The sequence below is a fragment of the Colletes gigas genome, unplaced genomic scaffold (assembly GCF_013123115.1).
Source record: "Colletes gigas isolate AHSC1104 unplaced genomic scaffold, ASM1312311v1 Colletes_gigas_Sc00009, whole genome shotgun sequence".
Classification (NCBI taxonomy): Eukaryota; Metazoa; Arthropoda; class Insecta; order Hymenoptera; family Colletidae; genus Colletes; species Colletes gigas.
In genome coordinates this window covers 1,546,476-1,569,618 of record NW_025106638.1, presented here as the reverse complement: position 1 = coordinate 1,569,618, position 23,143 = coordinate 1,546,476, and the positions used below count along the sequence as shown (strand labels likewise).

The window sequence follows — 23,143 nt, the reverse complement described above, 5'->3', positions numbered from 1 at the left end:
TTTTTTTTTTTTAATCAACACACGTGTAAATAAACCTTGTTAATTTGACATTTTTTTTTATATTAATTTCTGCATTTTCAAATAGATATTCGCACTTTTGCCAATGTCAGAATGAAAAAAATTTAATTTTTATTCGGTATTGGCGCTCCAAAGATTCGTAATAAATTTCAACTCCGTTCTTCGATCGAAAATTCCTTCAATTTGAGGAATATTTTCACATGCCTGCATTTCTCTCATTATTTCATAAATTTCGTTATTATGGAAGAGAAAGTAAGACGTATTTTCAGTTTGTTTGCCGAATAACGTTACCCGTCGCGATTAAATAACCAAATACTATTTACCGAGAGTTTATGATTGACTAACGGTTCCCTATAAAAGCCTACACCGAATTGAAACAGGATCCTGACGACGAAATGGGAACGCAGCTAAAAGAAAAAGCAAAAAGACACTTTCTGAGAAAACATCTGCACGTCGCCACGAATATTTCAAGGCGTTTAAAATTTAAACGCGACAATAAAACGTTGGACGATAAAACAAAATACTATTTTAGAGAATTCTTCGAACGAGTAAAATATTATATTTTTCAAAGTACACGTATAGTTCGAGATAAAATATTCGTTTACTCTTCGCTAATTAGAATAGTATTTTACTGACAGTAGTTCCGTCAGCTTCGTTAATGTTTGTCGCGGTGAAATTTTATTTCAAATCACGGGAACAAGGTCAACGCCATAACTATATCATCGACGAGAGTTCAATTAACTTCGAGGTTTCATTTTATCTCGACGAGGCGCATAGTTCTTTAATCCAGTGAAACGCAACGAGTTCGAAACAAAAGTGGGAACAAGTCAACCTTCGGAGAAGAGCGAAGGTTTGCATCAAAATCGTGATTTTTTTTTTTAAAGAAATTTACCTGAATATAAAAATATTACATATGTCCTAACGTAGCTAAGTTTCACGTAATTTACGTAATTATTTTACTGGAAACCTCACGTACACATACGTACTTCGAGTAATTATCTTATTATGAAAATTATATTCACTGGTGCGTAACATATTACTTTTTTATAACATTCTTTATGTAACGCGCGCTTCTAAATTAGTTTTCAATTCTTGGAGAGAAGTAAATATTATTTCTTTTTATTTCTTAGCGTTTCTTTAATATTATTATCGAAATTGTCATTTTTATTCGGGGCAGCCATTATGGACGCGAGTCTGATCCTCGCGCGTTTCTGTATATTCTTTCACGCATTTCCAAAAAAGGCGACCAGTCGTTCTTTTGACAACAGACGCCTAATTACCATACGAAACTATGTTTCGCAATGGAAACGATAATTCGTCATGTTCATCACGCACCGGCGTTCTCTCGGCGTGACTTGTTCATCGAACAAGTCACTTTAACAGGACGCTCGGCTATTACCGTGCTGTAAAGAAGCGGGTATACGTACATAGGTATTATCTGTTCTCAACACAGTGTTACATCGAATCACAAAAGGTTACTAGGTTTCGCGTTACGCAACTGTGTCGTCGCACCTTCCTCCAGGAACTCGCTATTCGTCGAACTAAATTTTATTCGAAATTCCACGGGAACAGAACGGGTCACGTTCGCCATTCTCCAACGAAGGCTCTTTTCAGAAAGATACGACTAAAACATTGCAGAACTTTGTTTATTACAAAAGTATGTTAACAAAAACATATATACATATTCTTAGAAATCTCTGGAACAAATGTCATTAACAACAAATTATTTATTTATATTTATTATGAAAATATTAACAGATTTCCAGAAATTGGCGTGAAATATACGTGTAATAACTATTCGTACACTTCTAATTTTACAACAAAAACTATAAATTTTAGTACATAAACGTAACAAAAATCAGTCTATTTGCTATTTTAGTATCTGGTGGGATTTCCTTTAGATTGTATAATCGCTTTAAGCCTTTGCGGCATTGAATTTACCAAATTTGTGGTTATAGTACTAGAAATTTTGTTCCATTCCTCCAAAAGTGCATTTTTTAAATCTTATTTCGAAGAAATGTGATGGTCTCGAATTTTTTCTTCAAGATGACTCCATAAGTGCTCTATTACATTTACGTCTGGAGACTGTGGAGGGATTTTTAATTGCTGCGGCACATTATATAGGATCCACTGACGTGTATTATAAGCATTATGCTTTGGATCATTATCTTGCAAAAATATATAATTGCCCTGTAACTGCATTTTATTTGCACTAACCTGAAGATGCTCTTTTAGAATATCGATGTACATTTTGTGATCCATGATACCATCGATAAAATGGAGGGATCCAACACCGCTCGCACTCATAGAGCCTAACTGCCAAACTGTGACTGATCCTCCTCCATGCTTTACGGTCGGCTTCAAATTTCTTTTTTCGTACTCGGTACTTTTTTTCCGCCATACTGTACATCGTCCATCTGACCCAAATATGTTAAATTTACTCTCATCAGTAAATATAATACGGTTCCAGTGCTCCATAGGAACATTAACGTACTCTTTTGCGAATTTCAATAGTTTCTTTCTGTTAATTTAATTTACGAAATATTTCTTACGAGCTACTCTGCCGTGATATCCTCTATCCCGTAAAAAATTACGCACTGTGCTACTGCATACATTAATGTCCAGATCATTTTTAAGTTCAGCTGTGATTTTCACCGCACTTATCTTTGGATTTTGCTTTATTTTTCGAATTATCCATCGGCCGGTATACTCATTTATTATTCGTTTACGTACGTTTCTTGGATTATTTTTTACAGTTTTTCGATCGCCATATCTGTCAATGATTCCTTGAATCGTGGACCTCGGTCTATTTAAAACTTTAGAAATTTCACTCAGTGTTTTACACTTATTATATTAACAATTTTCCTTTCTTCTTCAGAGGTTTCCTTGCGTTTTCGTCCAATTTTACTGATAATTTCGTTGATAATGTTTGAATTCAGGATACTACCTATACCGACAGCGTCTCCAGACATACTGACGCTAAGTATGTTTACATATCATGGATTATCTTGTAATCGTTCTATGTGGAATGTTACGAATTAAAAATTTCTGGAAATTTGTTAATATTTTCATAATAAATATAAATAAATAATTTGTTGTTAATGACATTTGTTCCAGAGATTTCTAAGAATATGTATGCATGTTTTTGTTAACATACTTTTGTAATAAACAAAGTTCTGCAAAGTTTTTGTTCAAATTGACTAGTGTACGAATACTTTTTACACTCATTGTATGTTTAAACGGGTCCATTATTCGTACGAAACGTCGGGCGTCACACGTTGCTAATAATTGACTTTTTCCACGATTCCGCGGGAATCGAACACGCCGCGAGAGCGGAGAAAACGAGCTTCACTCTCGCGTGGAAATATAACTTTTACGCTCGGTTTTGCAACGTTCGCATTTTCTACGCTGTCGCCTAAAGTCATCGACGCGCGGTTTCCGATGTTTCGTTCGAATCGTCGCCGCGAATTAAGCAATTTCGGCCGCAAAGGGTTTTTCGATCCGTCGACTGATAATAGTGTTTCGGGGTCAGCCGTTCCACGTGACCAGCTTCTGAAAGTAGCCTGGCGAACGATAATTTGTTTTTTTCGCGTACTCGTATGATATATCTGATCCTCGTGACTTTAGAAAACCTGTTCCGTTCGGCCTTTAAAGTGTAATCGCCGTTTGCTGCAATTTTATTCGGGCGTGTACGCCGTACAGACGCGAAACCGTCTCACGAGACGCGTACGGAATTCATACCGTTGAAAATCATCCAAGCAGGACCCGAACAATACGAAAACGCGCAAGAATTCATCGAGGCGAAGTTAAAATGAATTTTAGGGAAGAAGTTCTTCAAAACTTCGTCAAGAACGCCTGGTTTTTACCGGTAAACAACAAACGTGAAAAACATCGTTTCGCCGAGGAAGTGAAAGAGAAAACACGCCATGGAAATGTCCATCGTGACGATTTTCGACGTCCCCGTGTTCGACCTCGTTTTTTTTTTTTTTCGGTCGCCGCTACAACGTACAATTAAGCTTAATTCGGATTTTCGCGTGTCTTTCGAAACACGCGAAAGAGTGTACACTCTCGCCAGAATTCGAATCTGCTTCCCACTGTGTTTACTTTCTACGAAAACAATCACAGGGAATTTTGCCGCGATGCTTTCACGATTGTCTCGCGTTCTCATAGTTCCGGACTTCGAATCCTATTGAGTTACTCGACGAACTAACGGCTAACTTTTTAATGTTTCGCACATTTCCGTGCGAAGTCAATTATCATGCTCCTGTTACACTTCACCCCCCCGCCCCTCCCCCTCCAAAAAAAAAACCACAATTATCACATTTTTACTGTCTCCGTTACGGTATCGACAATAACTATAATTCATTTCCTTTTATTTCTCATTTCTATTCCCGTTATAGTTTTAAGCTCGAAGTTTCTCTCGTCTGTCTCTATTTCACAGTTGACTCTATTTAGTTTAAGTGTTTATTATCACCGATGTATCTTATATGCATACTATTATTAACTTTTTAGTTTGTATTGATATTATTATTAGTTTGTCAGTTAGTTATCTAGATTGAAGTTAGTTAGTTAGTTAGTTAGTCAGTTAGTTAGTTACTTTGAAGTTAGTTTGTTAGTTTGTCAGTTAGTGAGCTAGTTTGAAGTTAGTTAGTTGTTTTGTCATTTAGTTAGTTAGTTCTTCAGTTAGTTGGTTAGTTTCTTAGGTAGTTAGTTATTTAGTTAGTTAGTTTGTCAGTTAGTTAGTTAGTTTGCAGTTAGATAGTTAGTTTGTCAGTTATTTAGTTAGTTTGTTTGCAGATAGTTAGTTAGTTTGTTAGTTAGTTAGTTATTTAGTTTGTATATTATATAGTTAGTTAGTTAGTTAGTTTGCAGTAAATTAGTTAGTTTGTCAGTTAGTTAATTAACGTTTTGTTGAAGTTCACTTGGAGGATTGCAGAATACTCCGAGTTATGTTTCTATTTGTTTGCCGCAACGTCTAACGTTTCGTAAGTCTATACTCTGCGATTTTTGACCAGAACCATATTTCCTCCATCTCTCATTTCTGCGGTTCGAAGCAAGAAGAACCATGATGCAACTGGCGGTTGCTCATCTTGAATTTTTATCGTTCGATCGAGAAAAATATCTGGGTTTTCATATGTACGATTCTCGTTCCCCGACCACAGAAATGGCAGATGTTGGGACATTTTTCTAAATCCATTTTTTACAGCAAGATATGATTTAATTAGAAATGTTGCAATAAAACTTTTTAATGAAAGATTTTTATCTAAAACTACTAGTTTGATTCATAGAAACATTATCTGAATTATTTTATAGTATATCCAAGGACACAAATATTGCTAAAAAATTTTAAAATATTACTGACACTCGTGTTAAATATTATTTCTTCTGTAAATATTTTCTTTTCTAAAATGGCGTATCAATTTCATTATCAGCGAATATTCAACAAGATTTCAGGTAAGAAATTTCCTAAATATGATATTAATGTACGGACGAAAGTAAAACCGTGCCGTTTATTGATCTGTGTATGAAACGAATTCGCGACTGTTTGTGTATTTATACTAAACAATTGAATTTCATGGAGAAATAAGGCTTCGAACCGAAAGCAATTCTTTCCTTTCGCTCGACTAACTTCGAACGGTAAAACGTTCCGATCCAATAAATAGCAAAAGAATATTGCTGTGCATAATTTTTCCCGTTCAGGCGAATCGGTTCTATCAGCATGATCGATTGCCGCAGTTTCCCACTGAAAAATAGAGATCGGTAAAAAATTTCGAACAACGAATAAAAGATGTTTCTCGATTCGAAAAATAAAAATTAAATATTTCGAACCTGCTTGGAAACTATCAAACACTCATTTTTTTTCCATTCCATTTTGCTGGAAAATGCTCGTTTAACACATTGACTGCCACGTCACCCATATATGGGTGACATGAATTTTCATCGATCAGCTAAAAAAATTATTTCTCAAGATTGCATGTTAAAGGAAATAAATCTTGATAGGACGCTTAAATTTTAACGAGGCTGTAAAAATAAGTTCTATGACAAATTGTGGATATGCTAGTTTCCAATTATCCAAAAAAAGAGTATTCTTTTCGTAGACAATTTGAGGGGTTTGGTCTGGCAGTCAACGTGTTAAAGAGGAAAGTTCGATATCGTATATAATGGATCATCGCGTATTAAAAAATGCTTCGATCTATATTTCGAAGTTTCCATTTTCCTCCGTTCGAGCAACGAACGATTAGAAATTCAAATCTTAGTTTCTACTTTGTATGCTCCGATCGTGAAGAACTGTTATGGCAATGTTTCTCTAAGCTGAACAAAAGGCAACCGCAGAGGGTTAAGTTAAACTGTTCGCATTCCGATTCCAGTTCGACTATGGAAAAGATGGTCTCCAAAATTGAAAGGAACGACCACGGTGTGGTCTCGGAGCCGGAATACATAGAGCGTAGGCTTCGCCCGGGAATTTATTCCTATCACGAATCCTGACGGTGGAGGTCAATCCACTTGAAGGCAGAAAAGTCAGGATGCTTACTCAAACTGGACTTACTGGATACTCTGGAGTCAAAGACTCCAGTTCTGGCTGCAAACGATTCGTGGAAGCCGATTGTGGGATATTTCATAGTTATGTCTCAGAACGAAGCAAATCGAACGAATCGAACCGAATGCGCCATGGGAAACGCTTAACCCGCGGGCCTAACTGTTCTTTGACCTATTAAATGTGTCGAATTTAAACGAAAATGTACCAAACTTCTCGATATTCTTCGCTTTTCAACAGTGAAAATATATTATTTTTGTCAAGTTTTCCTCAGAAAAAGAAAATCTATTTTTCAATATAATTTCGCAATTTTGTATTTTCTCGATATAAAAAACCAAGTATTTTATTCTGCCTCGTTTTCTATTTTTACTTGGAATTATAAGCAGGGACCACAAATAATGTCCTACAGAGTATGAAAAAAATCATCGATAAAAAGCTACATTTTATTCGAATAATCATAAATAAGTATTTAAAGAATATTATTTTCTTTTTTAACATTAATCACCAATTTGAAACGGTAACAATCTCGATTGGGAATTGAAAGCGTACACCGTTAAACGTTCATCGTTAATTCTAAGCTGATTCTCACAGTAAGTTCTTGTTAAACGGTGCAATTTGTTTTAACCCGTTAACCCCTATTCCTTTTACGATTACTAGATCGGAACATCTGCCAAAAAAGGAGTGTCCAACCGTTTTAATTGAAAAATACACCGAAGGTCTGACCTTTTGCATGAAAATATTCTATTTTCTCCGAATGCTTAGAATATTCTAAATTTGCCAAGGCTAGTTACTTCAAACATCATTTTCTCGACTTTATTTTTTCCTTGAACAATTTTCCAATATTCGTCGATTTATAAACAGTCTACATTTTCTAGAAGATTATCATTTTTTCATATACACGAGTTAAAATTGTTTCTACAAAATGATATTAATATATCAACGATTTCAGTTTTTCAAATACTTGAAAAGTCGGCTCACGTTTTATACCATCTTGACGTTATGCATAAATAAAAACGTATCCGTGCGCATTGCAAAAACTGCGGGCAAAATATTGCACATCGAACGACCAAGATAAACAGGTCCGCGACGAATAAAATAACGTTTAAGCAAGATCGACTTACATTCGACGCGACGATTTTGAAATAATTGGGCAATTCGTAGCAAAATCATACTTTTTTCGCAAGAATTGTATGTACCTTGCTCTTTTTATCGAAAACGTAGACGGTAGAAAAATTTTTACTCTGGCGTCTCGCTCTTAACCTTTTCACCTTTCGCTCCAATTTCAAGAGTTTTACTATTATCTTCCATCGCATGGGAGAAATACTATAATATCTTTCGATCCGTGAAATTACCTTACAGTCGCGTTATTCTCGCGAACGAAACGCCAAAAAGTACCAGCGAGACAAGTGACCGCGTTTCTCTGCGTGGAAGAAATGCAAACAAAATGACCGACATAAAACCTTCCTCGTCCCTTCAACGGTAAAACACGTACAAATTTTGCGTTCGAATCCATTCGATCGCGACAATTTGCTAAAAACAATAATAATAATAATCAGTCGCGACAAACTCGTATTTAACACTAGATTTACGGTCGTTGTTTGTGCGACTATTCTGAAAATACATTTAAAAAAAAGAAGTACTAATATTTAAAAATCGAAACATCGACGTCGCGTCTGCCAATCTTCCAGACTGACCAAATACGAAAATTGAAAAAAAAATCTCTGGTATACTTCCACGATACTATTTTGGGAGCAGTCCTGGATATTCAACTGCATTTTGTTCATCGTCGATGTTTGTTAATTAATTATTCACGGCGAGGTGGCGAGAAATTTTCGACGGTTCTCGCGGCATAAGGGCATTTAAAGGTCAACGGTCGATGGTTCCGTCCAGGTAAGTCAATTAAGAGACGCGTGTAAATCGACGCGGAGGCCGATCGAATTTTAAACGGGACTCTCGACGTCGAGCAAAGTACTGAAACGTAATCGTTTCTAACGTTGTTCGAACCAAAACAATGGTGTCTTTTCGACGCCCGAGTGAAACGGAAAGAACAATAAGCGGGAGGGGGGAGGGAAGGTGGACTGGGAAATGGAAACGGAAACGCAGATGACAGGAAGGGAGACGAGACTCACCGCGGCTGCCATGTAATCCATTCACGATCGTATCCAGAGTGTCATGGCACAACGATAGAACAAAAATATCGGCAACACTGGCGAACAACTTCGAACCGACACCGAACAACTTCACTTAGCAGTTTTGCACACTTACAACCAGACCGTGTTACGTGTCGCACTTTCGCGTCCGAGGGGGATATTTGCAGGTCAGCTCCCTCTGGCAGGCGGATCTCGAGTGGCGAAGGCGATCGTACGGAATCGGATCGGCTCGAAATCGAACAGAAATTAAGACGAAACAAACCAAACCGAGCATGCCGAACGTCGCCGGCCGAGTGAGAGGCTAGCGGCACTACCAACCAGCCAATGTGACGTCAGATTGCCCCTCCCCCACCACTTTTTGCCATTCCACAGCGAGCGCCGCGAGAAAGGTGCCTATACAACTTTGGATCCCCTTCTCTTCTGTCCTTGTTTGCGACGAGCACCGAGGAGACCTTAAGGATACCTCGGTGCCAGCGAAATATTCGAATCGAAATTCTTCGGACGAATTACCTTTGCGGCTGCCTGGTGTCGGGAAGATCGAATACTCGAATAGCTCGCTACCGAGCCCAACCGAACCTTCGGTTTCCGAACCGAGTACTCGGGAACGCGAACAGTTCGAAATAAAATTGTTCACGTCTACCTTTGATTCACAATTGACCCTACTTGGTTTAAGTTCTTTATTACTGATGTATCTTATATGCATACTAACGGGTTCTCCCGTAAATAAATACTATTATTATCGTCCTGGGTCTTGCGTATGCGCGACTGCTATGGAATATGGCGATATTTCGAAAATACTGTTCTTTTTCTTAGTTTATTTTAGTTTATGAAATCGCTTCTTTCACCTCGGTCCACTCGATGCGTTTTATCTTCCACTATGTATGTGTTTCTTAGAAAATGTTAGGTGTGATATAACGATACGCCTTCTTTCGAGACGTTTGGTGCAGTTGTTCGGTTCATTCGAACGTTCGGTTTATTCGAGTACTCGGTTCGAATCGAATAAACAGTTATACTTGGCTCGAATAACTCGAGAACGAAATTTCGAAAGGAAATAAAATATATTTCGGTGAATTGACAGTATCGACGGAATGAATATAAAAGTTCAATACTTTATTCATGTGTACTCTCGGTAGAATAATTTACTATTTTGCTACTCGCTTGTTTCCACGATCCAGTGACACACAAAAACACCGATAATCGATCAGCAAACGTATTCGCCGACCACCAATAAACGTATCGGAATTTATCGGTAAAATTCGCCCGATAGGCGAAGAAGGAAAGAGTTCTTCACGCTTCTGTAAGTTATTATTTAGGTCAAATTCCGTTGCATTCGAAACTCTCGCAACTCGATCGTTCCATTTTCTGTCACATTCTCTCTCTTCTGTAACAATCGTCAGGGTCCTGGTTACAGGAACCTTGGAATATATTAATAACAATTATCCCATGACAATATTGGATAGAGATAAATACGATATGTACAGTGAATTTAAAAAAATAAAGCGTCAATCAAATGGTTTATTAAAAAGTACTTTTACTACAATAAATATATTTCTTACTGCTTTGTGGTTAAAAGTTAATCTTTTTGGAATTAATTCGTCTATTTTTTAGATTTATAGTAGCCAATTTCGATTGCAATTTAATCCTCGAAACATTAAAAATGTGATACAAAAGACCAGTCTGATGATTCTGCGTTATCAATAAATCAGCCTTCGCTATTTGGAATGTGAATTACTATACAAGAATCATGCAATTCATAAAAGAACTATACATGTTTTATACTTTTACTTCTATACGATTTTAAAACCTGTAATATAATCGGGCATTTCTATTTCACTGTCATTGTTTCTCACATTTTTCAGATTAGGTACCTCCCTTGATAATGTTCGCTGGCTGGGTTCCACCAGGCGAACATTAGCGAGGGATCGTTGTATATAGTTTGTGATACCATGTCACCCGTTACATGAATCCGTACGCGTTCCTGGAGCTCGGCACAAAGCGAAGAGCGAGCACTTTCACGTGGAGGCCGCGTTAGTAAATATCATGGCCATGTTTTCTATCCGTTCGTCCTTATCCTGCCAGTTACTCGCCGAGGAACACGCCTATCTCTGTCTTCTTTGCAATAATCGAGTGTGGGCCATTACGCGTTCTTGTCGCCTTCTTTACTCCTTCTTCAACTTACCCCGTAGAAAGAGAGAGAAATAGAAATAGAAAGACCGCGGCTCTCGATTTCCCATCATAATCGTTCTTAACTACGATCTGCACGGTTTACCGCGTTCCACTGCCTTAATTATCGCCCTCGATTACGCAAATCTCCTGTGTAATTCGCGCATTACGATCTTAAACGCCAATACTTTTCGGGAAAATCGATTTCAACACCGAACAACATGCTTAATCGATCGGATCTCACCAAAGTTCTTTAAACTATCCGATCACGTCTAAACTAAACCTACTAATTTTAAACTTGGAAAATGATTTCAAGTTAAAATTCGAAAGCTGTCGTTAGACCGTAGAGCAAAATTCGTACAATATTTTGTATTTAGACGATCGGAGAACTAAATCTAAAAATTTAATTACTTTTTCAAGATCGTCGAAGTGAACGATTTCTGTCCAGATTTGTTCTCCTTAACGTCCAGGCTTGGGGATTAACTTTTTAAAAAATTCCAAATCAGCTCCTTAAATAAGTGAAATTTAGTACGTAACAAAACAATTGCCCTGTCGTCCGATCATTTTTGTCTCCTTGTTAGTTTGGACACGGGAGATCTCTACCGTAGAATTTATTCGACACTGGGGGACGCCGAGGAAAGCGCTTTGCTTTTCGAATTTTTCACGATCGCCGGGTCTCGAAACTATCGGCGAAGTGCGGAAGCGACGCGAGTTTACGATCGCGACTTTTTCTTCGATTTTATAGCACGGCATCCGAGTCTCGGTCAGTGGACTTGAGACATTGGAAGAAGAGTAGGATGCTCGCCAAGGAGAATGAGAAAATTCTCTACCGTGAATCCGTGATTCTGTTCTCCATTTTCAGCCCAATATGCCCCCGCGGAACGAACGATGAATTATTATCGCCAACCGGCCGCATAAATTTCATCGGTGCGTTCGTAGCTGAATAATCGAGAGTCTTTAACATCGAGTACGCTACTCGCTGTTACGCTAATGCTGCGTTCTAGTGACGTAACCGAGTTGCTCGTGCACGTTATTTATCGGAATGATATTTTTAGTTGGCGAACGCTTGAGAAACGTTAACCTTTCCATTTGCAACGGGTATTATACGCGTTAGTCACGGCTCGTACGAAGTTGTTTCTCGACCGAAAACGGAGACAAAAAGTTCCCATAACCCGCGGAACCGAATTTTTGTTCGTCACAGAAGCACTACCTTTTCTCTGAATACTTTTGTTAATACACTGATCCATTCCTTCTGTTTCATCGCGTGTTCTATCCGAATTCCACAATATTTTTTTGCACGGACATTATTTTTTTATCTACTTAGTAATTGCTTATAATTAATGATAATTATTCTCCCCTCCCCCTTGCGAAGATACCCTGTATTAAACCAGTATAGATTAGCAGAATTCTGTATCTATAATTATAAGAATAGTTTGTCATAATTTTATCAAATAAAAAGTATTTGTTCAATTTCCTGGGAATACATATTCCTATTAATAGCTAGTGATTAATTGTGTTAGACTGTTCATTTCTTTCATGTATTGTACTTGATTATGCAACACTGTAAAACCTGTTTTATCGGTTCTTAACATAGACCAGGACATTCTCCGAGAACTAAACAATTATAATCAGAGCGACCTTTGTATTATATTAGGTAAACAAAATAATTATTGCTAGCGATTTGGAATGTTTCGAATCTACAATATGACGGAAAAATTTAATTTCCACTATCGAGAAACTGTACATTGGCACCGATAATGTAACTGTCTTATAAGCAGTAGTAGAAAATGAAAGAATGAACTTTTTCCGGTACCTAATAATTCTGCATTTCCTCTGATTAATGGATTTTAATCGTTAGTCCTGTTCTTATAGTGTACGAAGACTTATGCTATCTGAATGTTCGCTTTCAAACGTTTCAAATGTTTACACAGTTACGTGGTTTCTAGTAATCTCTTAGCACGTCTATAGTAATTCTAACAGTTCTATTATGCATTCGTTGTCACTTGTCTAGGTGGATTTTCGCTGCAGTGCAGCAAACTTAACATCTATGTGTTAAAATGTCCTACGTACTAAATATACCGAGCAAGATCTTGTATCTGGGCTTCCCTGTGTCTTCCTATAAACGTATAAATGATTATTGCGATGGAAACGCGGAGGAAAATGTTGGGAATAAATGCATAGAAAAGTCGTCCGACACGACCGTAGTCCATGATCTTGAGCGGCATTCTCGAGTCGTGGGAGTCCTTCGCATAATTAACGCCGCGAAAGAATGCAACGGTGAAAGAGAAGGCTCAGACGAAGAGAAAAATGGAGAATCGCGAGGGAAAAAGGAAATAACAAAAGAAAGACGGAATACGCGCGACATAGTTAATGATTTCTCCGTAATAATTAACGTTTTCACTGATCTTGACTCGCCAGTTCCTTCCTCCAGGCGCGTATTTAGATTTACTATTGCTTTGTATAGCGGTATACGGATGACGAAGAACGTTGGTTATCGGTCATGTCTTTCCCGTTCGAATGTTCTTTTACCAAGACAAATTTCTGGGGAATTTTTCTCCAAGACTAAAACGCGTACGCATAAATTTTTTACCCTCAAAACATTTGCATTAGTTCCATATTTTTCATATATTTATATTTAAAAGAAGGATATTCACGAAAGATATAAAATAGAGTAAATGTAAGTTTACTTTACAGATTTTGGCGATTAAACAATTTTTTTTACAGAAAATGGCGCTCCTAATTGTCTTTCCAATACAAACCAATGATTACCGAATGATTCTTTAATAACGAATCGAAAAATACAGTGAAATAAAGTGGAACTAAAGCTTATTAGCGCAGTTAATTGGTACATTTACCCTAGTTGAAACTTTTCTTCTTAATCGCAGTGCCAGCATGCATGTTTGGCGCTAAATGATTATGTTACGAGTAAAAAGCACGCAAGCTGCTCTTCGATAAAGTTTCGCTACGGAACGATAAAGTTCCGATACAAAGCGCGCATAATTATTAGAGCATTGAAGTTTCATCGAGTTTCATCAAGAAAATACCGTGCTCCCGATACGAGGTTGACGCGTAAAGAACTTTCGAAAGATTGGTTCGAAATCTACGAAATAATCTTCAAATCTGTCGTATAGGTGGCTTAAAATCGAAGTAAATAGATAAGCTAAAGCGAGACTTCCAGAGTCCAAATTTCGGAACAATAAAATAATAAACTTGGACACATCTAAGACGATGGAGCAAAAACAAAATAGTGCATTCAGACATTTAAGAGTACTTTTAAAGTGAAAGGTATTTTTAGTAGTATTTTATAAACGGATAAATACTATCCACGTTGCAGGCATAATGAAGAAAATTCAAATAAATAATTATTTTTATTTTCTCATAATTTGAGAATTTGTTTCTTTACGATTATTGTCAACCGTTTAAAATACTAAAGCTAACTATTTTATTTTATTATGGTTAAGTTTAAATACTAAAGTTTATCATTTTATTTTTACGATGTAAGTATAGATTATGCTTTTAACATTCTAAGCAACATGACTTTGGTTTTCAATCGTATAGACAGACGGAGTAAATTTAAGTCAGTTTTAAAATTCTTCTAATAAATTTTGTTGCCTGAATCTCTCCCCTCCAACCTGCTTTTATAGTGAAAAACGATGAAAAATCGTTAACGTGACGATTTTTTATTAATTTCTCTTCGTGAAATTCGTACTTTTCCTGCCTCTCGTATTCTTTTCTTCTTTTATTTTTGACAAATTTCGAGTATTAAATACCAGAAAATTATTCTAGAGGTAAAAATGAAGAACTCGAGCTTCGAATTGCTATGAATAAAATTCAATAGTACTTTCCAGGTGCTTGGCATTAACTAGTATAGAGAACACATATTATCGGAAAGATCTTAGCCTCGCACAAGTTTAATTATAATGAAAATGTGTCGTGTAGCACTTTCTCCCATCGAAGAAAGAAAGAGGGAGTACACACGAAACTGACACACTCCGCAATCTCTCCAGATCTAACGCCCTATTAATTTTTTCATCTTACACTCCATTTGTCGGACCAAAATTTATTTTCTGTCCCCGACATGTTTGCAAAATATTTTAAAGAGGCAAAACTCACGCGTGTAACCCATATTTTATTATTATAACTGTCTGTTTACAACGAATGAATATTATTAACGAGAGATACGAATGATGGCCAACACTTTATTCAAATAGTTGAATTTTTATTAAGTACTCCATTCCACAATAAAAATCTTTTTTATTCGTTAATCGCTATAATTATATAAATAAAAGTACTGTTCCTCTTTTACATAAACCCGTTATACGTTTATATAATTTTTTGATACAAGAACGGATTTCCTACAAATCATTTGTTAATATATTTACAAAAATTGGATGAAATTCAGTATCCAACATTAATTCAAACTACTTTATTATTATAATGTAAATTTTTAAATGTTTCATACAATTATTTCTCTCGCCTGCATAGTGGTTTTTGAGTTCCATGCAATTTTGTTGAATCTCTTTCAAAAATCAAACGCTGGTTCTACGCGATGACTTCTTTCTTTCGTTACGGGTGATGAAAAATAAATAAAGCATTTGCACGCACGATATGTTTCCCGAAGATTGTGCAGTTCGATCAATGTTAGCGTGATGGGGATATAGAAACATTTAACGCAACGTGTAACTTTTTATAATTGCAATGGATTTAATATATTTAGGCGTACATAATTACTTAGAATTAATTACGACGATTCATAAGGTTGCCCCACCACCACCAGTCATCCTCTTCAGTAGTGGTCGGTGTAGCATCGGTCGTTGGTTCAGTGGCCTCTTTTTCAGTAGTGGTCTCTGGAGCCTCGGTCGGTCGAACAGTAGTCCCTTCAGTAGTTCTCTGTTCAGTAGTGGTCGTTTCTGGCACGTCTGGAGTAGTAGGAGTGACGATTTCTGTCGTAGTTTCTTCTGTCGCATTAACAGCTTCCGTCGTGCTAGGTTTAGTCGTATTCGCACGACATTTTGCATGACTGGGCCAATCGCATACTTTCTCCACGGGATTGAAATGAAGTCCTTGCTGGCAGTGCATCAAATATGGTATGCCATCGTTGCACATGATGAAGTTTGAGCAGTTTTTCGAATGTGGGAGCAATGTGACTAAGACACCGTTCCGTGGGGGACATTTTACACGAAGTGCTTCGGTAATAGAAACGAAGCCCACGAAAACCGTGACAGCAGCAACTGCAAATGTCGCTTGAACTGATAAAATAAATCTCGTTATCTTTAGATGAACACTACAATTTTTACAGTATACGCACACGTATAGATTATTGGTATCTATTATTATAACATTTTTCCATTGGTTTCTTCTCTTCATGCTACATGTAAAAATTGAGATGTTCAAACGTTCCGCCATGAATGTTTATACATTTATTAAGCACTTTCTTACATTCTTCATTTCATTTTTAAGTTACACTCGTGAAATTAGTTTTAATTTTAATTCTCGTGTCAACGGTTGGAACAAAAGACAACGAATATTCGTCTTCTCTTTTTTAAATCTCAGAACGTGAATTTTATTGCACTTCACAAACGCACGGAACATAACAATTTTTTCGTTACTTTTATAAATAGTTTCGTCAGTGCGGCGAATATAATTTCAACACGAAGAATCGAGCTACTGAATACAAACATAAAATATTACGTTTTTGATGATCTTGTATTAATAATTTTACATGCAGAATGAAAAGAAAAAATACGCAGATTCTAGAACCACCCTGTATATAAATTTCAGTAATTTTCTAATTGCACTAATATATTTTTAATTCGTTATGGTTATATTTATTTGTTGTACACAGTTGGGCATATTTTATTCTCGACTAACGAATTTGCAAAGGAAAGTTAGTTTACTGATATTAATTAAACGTTATTATTGCATCGCATAACTTACCTTTCATTTTCGCTTGGTGGATCGAAGATTCACTAATCGTGATCTTATCGTATCGTGAAGACTACTGTAAATGATTCACTGAATCGTCTGATCCTTTTATATATTTGTTACGGATTTTTTTAATATTGCTTACCACTACCGATGACTGATATTATCAGATATTACAAGAACTCTTATCAATCTTAATACAAAAGTATCATGTTAAGTGCTTTAATGATGTATGTAATATTACACAACGATATTACACGTACGGGCAGAAACAATTAACAATAACACATTCAAAGAAGTAAAAGGAAAATTCGACAGTACTTAAAAATTCTTACAACTGCTGTTACTGGAAAAGAAACGATTAGCTTTCGGCGAAATCTAAGCATCGAAACCTGTTAGTTAGGTACATAAATAACCTGTTTTTAGTTATTGTGGCGTAGAAAACCTCAATGCCATTAAACAAAATACGGAGATTTAACGGAGAAACGTATTTAAATATGTTAAAAATTAATTTGAAAGAAAATGTCTCGAAAATGGGTATTTGTGTTTGCATTGTAAAAGAATGGCCATTATACAATTGTTCAGGTGTTATCCCACTCTCGAAATCGATTAATTCTGTTGAAACAATTTGGAACAAACTTAAAATATAAATACGAAAACATTGTTTATATCGAATAAAAATGTTTAGAAATCAAAATGGATTTCGTTCGGAATTAATTATCAAAGTCAATTAGGAGGGCCTGAAAATCAACTATTTCGCTTTATCAAACGGTTCTTGAAAATCTTTCCTTCTTCAGGGGTTCTTATGCGTCCAATAATAAATAACTATTTCTATACAATTTTTCCAAAGTTAGAAAGTATCGTTACGCATGACGTAATTTCATTTTCGAAAAAATCAACATTTTTCAAAGATTAGTAATTTTGTTATCAGTAATCATAAACTTTATCAGGAAGATATTAAATTAACAATAACTGTTATAGACGCAGATACGATAATTCGCCGTAACGGGGAATTTCGTAATCTTTCCAGTACCGTAGTACAAATCAGGGGGTTATTTATCTCGATTATCTCAATTTATACATTGCATATATCAAACTAGATGGTTTAGTAAACGAAAGAAAGAAAAGAAACAATAGCAATAATTCAAAATAGTTTGTAAGCCTCTAATGGGAAGATTTACTACATTTGAACTGGTTTTAAGTTATAAATTCGGGTCACTATTCAATTTATTGCCTCGCGTAAGTAAGTACCTATGGTGTGATTTTTTATCTTTGACTTTTCACCGTATCGTTTCATTTTCATACATTGTATAATTATATTTTCCATCTAAAATCTGTACTTTTAATACCTTTCGATTACTTCCTACATGTAATTGTTGCTTTATAACAATTTTATATATTGCATTATATTTAACAGGAAATACGTTATCTGAACTGCAATGCTGCTATTAATAAAAAGACGGAACATGCAATCAAGATAATAAACCAAGTATGAAAATTCTAGGCATTTCATTTCTGCTGTAAATCGATGCAAAAAATGTTTCGTTTTCATTTTTCCACGAGATAAGCGTTGATTACTCGGACAAATGTTTTAAATAAGTTTAGTTTGTTTCAAAAGGGACACCAGAAAAAAGCATACCTATCGAGACCTTAATTTCTTGAAAATTATTGCAAGTATAAAAAATTGGCACTAATTATACACCATTATGTTCGTTATAAAAAATAACAAAATTTTTCTCTCTTTCATTTTTTCGATATAATTACTCTTTACAAAAAGAGAAGCGACGATTCGATTTTGCGATAAAAAAGAATCGAATCGTGGGAAATCGATTCCTAGAACAATCGAGAAAGCAATCGATTCTTCAAAAAATTCCCTAGTTTAACTGCAGAGTGCAGCAGCTGCAAATAGAAGGTTATCTTTCATTCATTTGGTGATATCTTAAGGAATAGTATAGGACATTTTTCTTTGTCACGTTCATTTATGGAAAAATCAGCACTTAATGGGAATTTACTGTTTCTTTATGTGGTATTATACTACGTAAACATGTCATTTAAAAAATGGTCGTTGTAGATCGTACACGAAATTTGATTTAAACTGTTTAAAATGGGGGTGAAGCATCTTTGGAATATATTGTCGCCTTTGTGCGAAAGGAAACCAATGTTTGAACTTCAAGGGAAAACAATAGCAATTGACATGAGTTGTTGGGTCGTGGATAGCCAAATGGTCACCGATCACTCGGTTCAGCCGAAAATGTATCTTAGGTTCGTCTGTTTTTTCTAGCTATGCCAATCAGTTTGTATTTAAAATCAAGGGAAACGTGTAATTTTTGTTACAGGAATTTATACTTTCGTACGTCGTTCCTTCTTCTACAAGGAATATTACCCGTATTTGTATTGGAAGGAGAAGCACCTAGCTTGAAACATAATACTATTGTGAAAAGAAACGATATTCGGAACGGATTTAGGGAAAGAAAAACTACTCGTAAAGGAGGGAGATCACAGTTTAATAGGATCCTTAACGAATGTAAAAAATTGCTTAAATATATGGGTTTAGCTTGCATACAAGGACATGGAGAGGCAGAAGCAATGTGTGCATATTTAAACGAAGATGGGGTAAGTTTGTATTTGTATAAGTTAGGCAATCTGAATTTTCCCTGACTCATAGATTGATAAATGTAGCTTGTTGATGGGTGCATAAGTCAAGATAGTGACTGTTTTTTATACGGAGCAAAAGTAGTTTATAAAAACTTTTGCATGAGTGCACAAGGAAATCGGGGAGGTACGGGTGGTGCTGTGGACGAATACAATATAGAAAAAGTAAATAAGCTGTTAAATTTAGGGAGAAATAAAATGATAGCATTAGCATTATTATGCGGATGTGATTACGATGATGGATTAAACGGCGTTGGTAAAGAGGCGGCTATGAAACTTTTTAAGATTGTGAATGATGAAAACATTCTTTCATGGTACGATATAAATTATAATATGTTTTGACAAATATTTGCGTCGTAAGAATATTTCGTTAAACGTTATTTTTATAGCATAAAAAGTTGGAGAACAGATAATAGTTTAGACCAGAAAGAAGCAGAATTATCGCTTCCAAATATATGTTCATCTTGTGGTCATAGTGGGAGAGTTCAGAATCATACAAAATTAGGTTGTGTAGACTGTGGTACTGATAAAAAATGTAATGATTCTTATAGGTAATTTTTATAGGTAAATTTTTGTTCGTTACATGTTATTTATTCAAAACACATCATATATTTTTTGCAACATATTCTGTTAGGGAGAAGAAAGCATTGATCTTAAATGAAATTGCTTTGAGGAAAAAGGCACTTCTTAGCAAAGGTTTTCCTAATCAAGAACTGATAGATGAGTTTCTTGTTAGGAAAGGTCCTGTACCTACGAGAATAGATCTCCAATGGAAACAACCAGATACGTGTAAATTAATAGTAAGTTTTCACAGAAAAGTTTAGAATAATTTGTTAAGCACGTTTAGCAAATATTTATGAATTTTTTTATATTAGGATTTTATGGAAAAACATTTATCATGGGAGCCGCAGTATGCATTTGAAAAAGTATTTCCTTTAGCAACAAGATGGCAATTAATACATATTCCGAATATTTCTATCGAGAATCGCTTATTAAATTCTGATTTATTTATTCCCGAATGTATAAAAAAAATTCGGAATATTAGATCTGTTGCTAGTTACGAAATTATTTGGCAAACTAAGCATGATGTGATAGAAAAGTTGAAAGAGTATATTGCATTAAACGAAGAAAATATTGATAATAATGTGGATTGTCTGTCCGAATTAACAAGTATCGAACCACAAAGCGCTGTACTGAAATGTTATCCAGAATTAGTTGAGGTCTTTGAAAACGCAAAAAGTGCAAAAGCAAAGAAACGGACAGTTAAAAAAAAGGCACGAAATGATACAAATTCTGAAAGTACTGAAAAAAACAAGACCGTAAAGAGACGACAGAAAAAAATGATCGAAAAGTCTGTTAACATAGAAAAAAATAAAAAGATCGATGAGTTCATTTCCGTTCCCGAGCCTTTATCGTTAGAAGAATCTTTTGGAAGAATGAGTATCACGCCAAAGAGATCTAAGAAGGTAGACAACCAAGAAAAGAATCTAATAGTAAAACGCGGTCCTCAGTTTGATAAAGTTTTGCAATCGGAGAAAGTAAACTCGAAACTAAATAATACATTGGACAGAATGTTTAATGAACTTTCGCCGGACGATTTTGTTAGCGATAACGACGATCAGGATTTAAATATGACAAAAGTAATTGATAATATATGTAGCGAAAGAAGAGTTTTTCAGTTTGATATGAAGGTATATAAAGATGACATTAATTTAAATGTAGAAGTTGAAGATTTCAATATGGTTGATACGGAAATTGACGATAAAACGACGTCCGACGATTGCCGAAAAAGTATAGTAAATTCTGATCAATTCAAGGACGAATTCGCTGACATAAGTGAATCTTATGTGCCTATCTATCAAAGATTATTAACTCGTCAAGGTGAGAAAGAATTACAAATTTCTATGGACGCGAAAGAAAGGTTTAGCCTTGGATTTGATAATCTAATGAACGATACTGATCCAGACACTGCAGAATTTGATTCTTCGCATGCAACATGAAGTTCTTTATGTGGGGTGTATTTATTCATTAATAAGTGAATAACCATAATGAATTAAAATATAAACTATTTTTGTAAATATACTATTGTGTACAATATTATATAATTTTAAATAAATTTTTTTAATAAATTATTATTTCGTACGTTTTAATATAAACATCCATAAAAATATAATGTATATTTAAAAGTGATTAAAATTCCACAGAAATTTATAAACGACTCAGAAATTTTATACGGTTAACTTGATGATTCGAAAAGGAACTTGAACTCGATGTTACTAGGTGTTTCTAGGGATCGAGTCGACACAAAAACGATACTTACGATTGATATCCGTTTGATACTTCTAGTAGAATTTCTTTAGCCGCTTTATATCTTTCGAAATATTCAATATTTGTCTCACAGTTCACTGAAACATTTTATATTTATTAAAATAACAAGAGCAATAGGAAGTATTTATTTCCATTATTGAACGATATAAATAATAGTACAATTTTCTATCGAATTAGAATTACTTAATCAAATATACATATAATGTTCTGATTGGGAATAATTACTTACATGATCGGAAGTTTACAAGAAAGAATGTTTAAGTTCTTGCGTCGAAGGATCGCCGAGAGGAATATCCCGCCAGTACCGCCGCCATATTGTTAACTGTCTTTCTTTACGCTAGGTATACATGAACGGTGCGTCAGACAGACATAGAAACGCCGGTTTTGTCAATATTCATTCTTTTAATTACAAAACAAAGAAAAATGATTATTCAGAGTTAATAATTCTCATAGTTCCATTGCTGTTTCTACTCTAATTATTAGAATCATATATATAGAATAATAAATATGTATGGTTTGCCAAACAAAATCATGAACGTTGATTTAAATAAAACTGTTCAAATTTTCTGGAGAGATATACAGGGTGTTTGGTCACACCTCGGAAAAATTTTAATGGGAGATTCTAGAGGCCAAAATAAGACGAAAATCAAGAATAACAACTTCTTGATTGAGGCTTCGTTAAAAAGTTATTAACGTTTACAGTTCCGCTCGTACTGAATTTTTTTCTAGAAAGTGGGTAGGATTTCGGGGGTAGGTCTATTCACCAAAAATTATTGTAATTGACCCCCGTAACCGAAAATAATTTTTCCAGAACGATTTGAAAGTTTTTAATTTTGTCGAAAAATTTTACACCTTCTCGAATTTTTTTCTCGAAAGTGGATAGGAATTCGAGGGTATGTCTAATGACCAAAAATGATTGTACTTGACCTCCGCAATCGAAAATAATTTTTCCAGAACGATTTGAAATTTTTAATTTCGTCTAAAAATTTCAGTACCTACTCGAATTTTTTTCTCGAAAGTAGGTAGAATTTCGGGGGTATGTGTAATCATAAAAAATGATTGTAATTGAGCCTCGCAACCAAAAATAATTTTTTCAGAATGATTTGAAATTGTTTAATTTAATTTTTTAATAACTTTTTAATGAAGCCTCAGTCAAGAAATTGATATTCTTGATTTTCGTCTTATTTTGGCCTTTACAATCTCCCAGTAAAATTTTTCCTATGAGTGACCGAACCCCCTGTATAAACAAATTATAATTTATTAAATTAAGGTTGCATTAAATTAAAATAATATTTTTTGTTTTATATTATACGTGCATTTATATTTTTCATAAAAATTAAGTTGCTTACGTAGAAATAAAAAAAAATATTTG

At 35.1% G+C, this 23,143-nt stretch overlaps 3 protein-coding genes across 3 annotated transcripts in view; 1 reads left to right on the top strand and 2 right to left on the bottom strand.

The window, feature by feature from the left end:
* The window catches only part of LOC122397129, a 41,573-nt gene extending 32,691 nt beyond the window's left edge, over positions 1-8,882 (bottom strand). The window contains exon 1 of the mRNA XM_043396042.1: positions 8,683-8,882. The gene's annotated coding sequence lies outside the window, so the exon portion shown is untranslated. The remainder of the gene's footprint in view (positions 1-8,682) is intronic.
* A 6,395-nt stretch (positions 8,883-15,277) lies between these two features.
* LOC122397309 (probable chitinase 10) lies at positions 15,278-16,942 on the bottom strand. Its single transcript, XM_043396421.1, has 2 exons — positions 16,804-16,942; positions 15,278-16,109 (listed from the first exon to the last, which is right to left on the bottom strand). Exons 1-2 carry the CDS (start codon positions 16,808-16,810, stop codon positions 15,604-15,606), a joined length of 513 nt encoding a protein of 170 aa, XP_043252356.1. The 5' UTR covers positions 16,811-16,942; the 3' UTR covers positions 15,278-15,603.
* Positions 16,943-18,895: 1,953 nt separating this feature from the next.
* LOC122397421 (flap endonuclease GEN) lies at positions 18,896-21,443 on the top strand. Its single transcript, XM_043396573.1, has 6 exons — positions 18,896-19,053; positions 19,128-19,404; positions 19,471-19,757; positions 19,833-19,994; positions 20,078-20,243; positions 20,319-21,443. Exons 1-6 carry the CDS (start codon positions 18,896-18,898, stop codon positions 21,441-21,443), a joined length of 2,175 nt encoding a protein of 724 aa, XP_043252508.1.
* Positions 21,444-23,143: the final 1,700 nt, after the last annotated feature.

Excerpts from the sequence above, each read along its gene's own strand:
- LOC122397421 (XM_043396573.1), top strand. The coding sequence starts at position 18,896 with ATGGGGGTGAAGCATCTTTGGAATATATTGTCGCCTTTGTGCGAAAGG. Across the intron at positions 19,405-19,470 it reads CATATTTAAACGAAGATGGG|CTTGTTGATGGGTGCATAAG; the intron begins GTAAGTTTGTAT and ends TGATAAATGTAG. Across the intron at positions 19,758-19,832 it reads GATGAAAACATTCTTTCATG|CATAAAAAGTTGGAGAACAG; the intron begins GTACGATATAAA and ends TTATTTTTATAG.